The following is a 4,514-nucleotide window of genomic DNA, read 5'->3' on the forward strand; positions in this document are numbered from 1 at the left end:
CTGTGGCGAATGACAATGTATGACCCAAAGGAGAGAGAGGAAGGGAGGGAGAGAGAGAATAACCATGTGTTGTCTGACTTTGCTGTGGCGAATGACAATGTATGACCCAAAGTATTTATCATTTAAAGCTGAACAAACAATCAAATCATGTTGTTCATTTCTTTTTATTGGGTTTAACAGCACTGGTAAGGTGTTTGGGAGGTTTCACCCTCCATTTGGAGATAAGCTACCCGTCGCCTCAAATTAAACTTAACAGGGCACGGTTAGTCCAGTGGTAACGCGCTTGCTTGCCATGCAGAAGGTCCCGGGTTCGAATCCCACCATCGACAAAAATTTGTACTCTCTCCCTGTTTAACGTCCCCCAGCCAGACTAAGCTGATCTACTCCCTGTTTAAAACCCCCAGCCAGACTAAGCTGATCTTCTCCCTGTTTAACGTTCCCCAGCCAGACTAAGCTGATCTACTCCCTGTTTAACGTCCCCCAGCCAGACTAAGCTGGTCTACTCCCTGTTTAACGTCCCCCAGCCAGACTAAGCTGATCTTCTCCCTGTTTAACGTCCCCCAGCCAGACTAAGCTGGTCTACTCCCTGTTTAACGTCCCCCAGCCAGGCTTTTTTTCCAATCTAACTACTGGTTACCTCTAAACTTCTCCCTATGGGTTCTCTCCCTTGTATCATTGTACTCCGGGTAGTAAATGTTCCGGCACCCATTATAGATCATGCGTTGGGTGTAGTTGAACCTCTCCAATAGTTTCAGATAGAGGTTATCGTAGTTAGAGTTCCTGAAATCGTCCTCTAAATCAAACTGGTCCTGTCCCCATTGCTTGTAGATCCAGGCTTGAAATGCATCACGATCCTTGATACGGAACCCTTGGTAGAATCTGCACTTGGCTCGCAGGTACTCTTTCTGAAACAATACGAGTAAATAGTTCAATACCTAGGTACAGGTACTTATAGTTGAATAGCTAAGATATTATCGTCCCGAAAGCGAGGAGAGAAGGGGAGTAAGATAGGAGAAAACCAGCCGTTCCTGGAACGAACCTTAGTTATGTATCTGTTTTGAATAAAATCCGCCCCGGGCGGGAATCAAATCCGGTCCTAGCCCTCCAAGCTACCTAGGCGGGCAATAACTTAAGGTAGAAACACTACCATCACGTGACGTGAGGACAATGGGGCTACCATGAATGGAATAGATCAGTTGCGCTTACTTGGGTGATGTTTCAAAGTTATAGAGCAGGAAAAATAAGGACCAACGGAATTTTTCTTTTACTTCTACGATTTCTAGATACCGAGATAAATCGATTTAAAAAATACCGGTAAATCGTAAAGTTTGACGTCACGGCATACGCTCCCGTAGGCGCGATCACGTCATAATTTATGACTCCCGCTTCGTTTGTTTGTGCGCAAGCGTTTCTGCGCGTTTTGACGTGAAATCTGACGTCATACAACTTGAGCCATGAGATATGTAGACGCTTTTTGAAAGCTTCGGCAATCATATAAAAAGTTTCTTGAACTATTGAAGTCATAAATGAAGAAGAACCTCTTTACGTATTTCCCAGAGCTTTCTAAAGAAACTTGAGAACCCTCTGTCTCATTGTTCAACTTATAATACCTTTCCAAGTTGTATGACTTTACGATATGGAATAATTTGTCTTATTTGCATAAAATTTATTTTGCGAATCAAATATTTGTATTATTTTTTTTTGGTGGACAAAAATAGCATAAAATATATTTATCATTTAAAGCTGAACAAACAATCAAATCATGTTGGTCATTTCTTTTTATTGGGTTTAACACCACTACCAAGGTGTTTAGGAGGTTTCACCCTCCATTTGGAGATAATAATAATAATAGTGCTTATTTATACTGCTCGCATAGGACTGAAAAGTCCCTTTACTCCAGCAGTAGGCTACTACTATTATTATATTTCACTACTTTATACGTAGGAATCGACGATTTATTAATAATTCTTACGTATTTGCAACTGCTCCATTACCTACAATATTATGGTAGAACTTTGAACCACATCTTTCTGACTCCCCATGAGCTGACGTGACGTGATAGTAGTGTGTTTCTACCTTAACTTACCTCTTCATATTCCTTGATCTCCTTCTCACTCAGTGTAACCCTAGTCATCAGCTGACTGCTATTCCAATGTAGAGATAGAGACACATTGGTTGTCATGACATCAGCTATCACTCGGGATAACAGCAGTACAATGGTAGTCAGTGAACGTAAGGGATGCGGGTTCGATTCCATTGGAGCAACTTGGGGCGTTAATGAGATGGTTTGAATCGATGACTTGAAGGAAAGTAGGTCCTTTTTGTTGAAACTGAGGGGATGTAAGTGACCCGAATCAGACAAACTAGATACTCAGGTTGGGGTGTTGTTGTTGTTGTTGTTGTTGTTGTTGTTGTTGTTGTTGTTGTTGTTGTTGTTGTTGTTGTTGTTGTTGTTGTCTCGACGTCCTTGCGGTATCTGAGTACGACAATGTAGAACAGCGAAGTGTTTAGAACTTTTCCAAAGTTTATTGTAAGATTTTTTTTTCTTCATTATTTCCTTCAAAATCCTGAGCTTCACAATAGATCAGTTGCACTTACTTGGGTGATGTTTCAAAGTCATAGAGCAGGAAAAATGAGGACCAACGGAATTTTTCTTTTTCTTCTACGACTTCTAGATACCGAGATACCTATATCGATTTAAAAAATACCGGTAAATCGTGAACTTTGACATCACGACATACGCTCCCGTAGGCGATGATGTCATAATTTATGACTCCCGCTTCGTTTGTTTGTGCGCAAGTGTTTCTGCGCATTTTAACGTGAAATCTGACGTCACAACTCTTTGAACTTTTTCATTAGAACAGCAATTAAAAATTGAATTTTCGACCTTTTAAAGTTACTTTTTCGGAGTTTTGACCTTATTTGGATTTTTCACAACTTTTTACGTAGGAATCGACCTTTTATTAATAATAATTTTCCCAATTGCAACTCCTCCATTGGATAATAAGGTCGACTTTTATTAATAATTTTTTCCCAATTGCAACTCCTCCATTCCGAAATTAGAATTCTTGGAAATAATTTCGACTTACAAGATTTTGCGTTTTCATCTATCTCAGGTATCTCAGGGATGTGGGTTTCTTCCCCATCAGTGACCCAAAAACATTTTACTGGGGAAATGAGGTCAGTAGAAGGCGATTTTTCAATGGAAAATTTCACACACACACAGTTTTCTATAAGAAAATTCTATCCTATTTTATTATTTATGTCGTTACTGAGAATCGAACCCTGAATTACAAGTCCAATCCCTGAGCTATAGAAGATAGAAAGAGGAGGAGAAAGAATAAAGGAAAAGAGAGAAGGTATCAGACGTAAGGTGAATTATTTAATGGGGGAGATATCTGGGTGGTTTGATACATATACATTAAACATGTGTACACGATAAATAATCAGACGTTGATACCATACACATCATACACATGGGGATCTGTCGTTATAATCTGTTCCTTTTAGCTTGAGAATATTTTATATATATTAAACATGTGTATGTGTATACGATAAATAATCAGACGTTGATACCATACACATCATACACATGGGGATCTGTCGTTATAATCTGTTCCTTTTAGCTTGAGAATATTTTAAAGTCAAAGCAACAGTGTCAAACGTAAGTAGGTATTACATTTATGTAGTTTGATGTTAAATGTTCTGTAGGCAATGTACATAATTTAAATGAGAGTGTTCCCACTACGCACGACACGATTTTTTTCCGAACGACAAGTGATACCGGGCATTTACTCGATATAAATGAAGGGGACAACATTGACCTTTGGGTACCAGACCTACTTTTAACCCTAATAATAACCCTAATAATTTCTAATAATCTAATAACCCTAATAATTTATCTATAATTGTAAATTTATTCGAAACTCATTTATTCGAAAGAGTCTTAAGTTAAACTATGATTCCCCTACTCCATCTTACTTACATACCTATTATGTACTTCAAATTTCTCAAGCTATGACGTGTAACACAAGCGTTTGATTGGTTCCCACAGTGTGATCCTTGGCACAAAATTCTCAACCTATATGAAACAGACAATAGTCTACGTGCCACATGCAATGGAACAGTTTTCTATAAGAAAATTTTATCCTATTTTATTATTTATGTCGTTACTGAGAATCGAACCCTGAATTACAAGTCCAATCCCTGAGCTATAGAAGATGAATGGAAAAGAAAGAGGAGGAGAAAGAATAAAGGAAAAGAGAGAAGGTATCAGACGTAAGGTGAACTTAATGGGGGAGATATCTGGGTGGTTTGATACTATATACATTAAACATGTATATACGATAAACAATCAGACGTTGATACCATACACATGGGGATCTGTCGTTATAATCTGTTCCTTTTAGCTTGAGAATATTTTAAAGTCAAAGCAACAGTGTCAAACGTAAGTAGGTATTACATTTATGTAGTTTGATGTTAAAGCAAATGAGCACCATCTTCCTTAAGGCTAG

General features: G+C 38.4%; 1 protein-coding gene across 1 annotated transcript; it reads right to left on the reverse strand.

The window, feature by feature from the left end:
• Positions 1-619: 619 nt before the first annotated feature.
• LOC103515832 lies at positions 620-2,404 on the reverse strand. Its single transcript, XM_008480773.2, has 2 exons — positions 2,087-2,404; positions 620-905 (listed from the first exon to the last, which is right to left on the reverse strand). Exons 1-2 carry the CDS (start codon positions 2,255-2,257, stop codon positions 627-629), a joined length of 450 nt encoding a protein of 149 aa, XP_008478995.1. The 5' UTR covers positions 2,258-2,404; the 3' UTR covers positions 620-626.
• Positions 2,405-4,514: the final 2,110 nt, after the last annotated feature.

This window comes from Diaphorina citri, unplaced genomic scaffold (genome assembly GCF_000475195.1).
Source record: "Diaphorina citri unplaced genomic scaffold, Diaci psyllid genome assembly version 1.1 scaffold1421, whole genome shotgun sequence".
Taxonomy (NCBI): Eukaryota; Metazoa; Arthropoda; class Insecta; order Hemiptera; family Psyllidae; genus Diaphorina; species Diaphorina citri.

Coding starts and splice junctions, on each gene's coding strand:
- LOC103515832 (XM_008480773.2), bottom strand. CDS start 2,257: ATGGAATCGAACCCGCATCCCTTACGTTCACTGACTACCATTGTACTG. Junction 906..2,086: donor AGATCAAGGAATATGAAGAG/GTAAGTTAAGGT, acceptor GTATTGTTTCAG/AAAGAGTACCTGCGAGCCAA.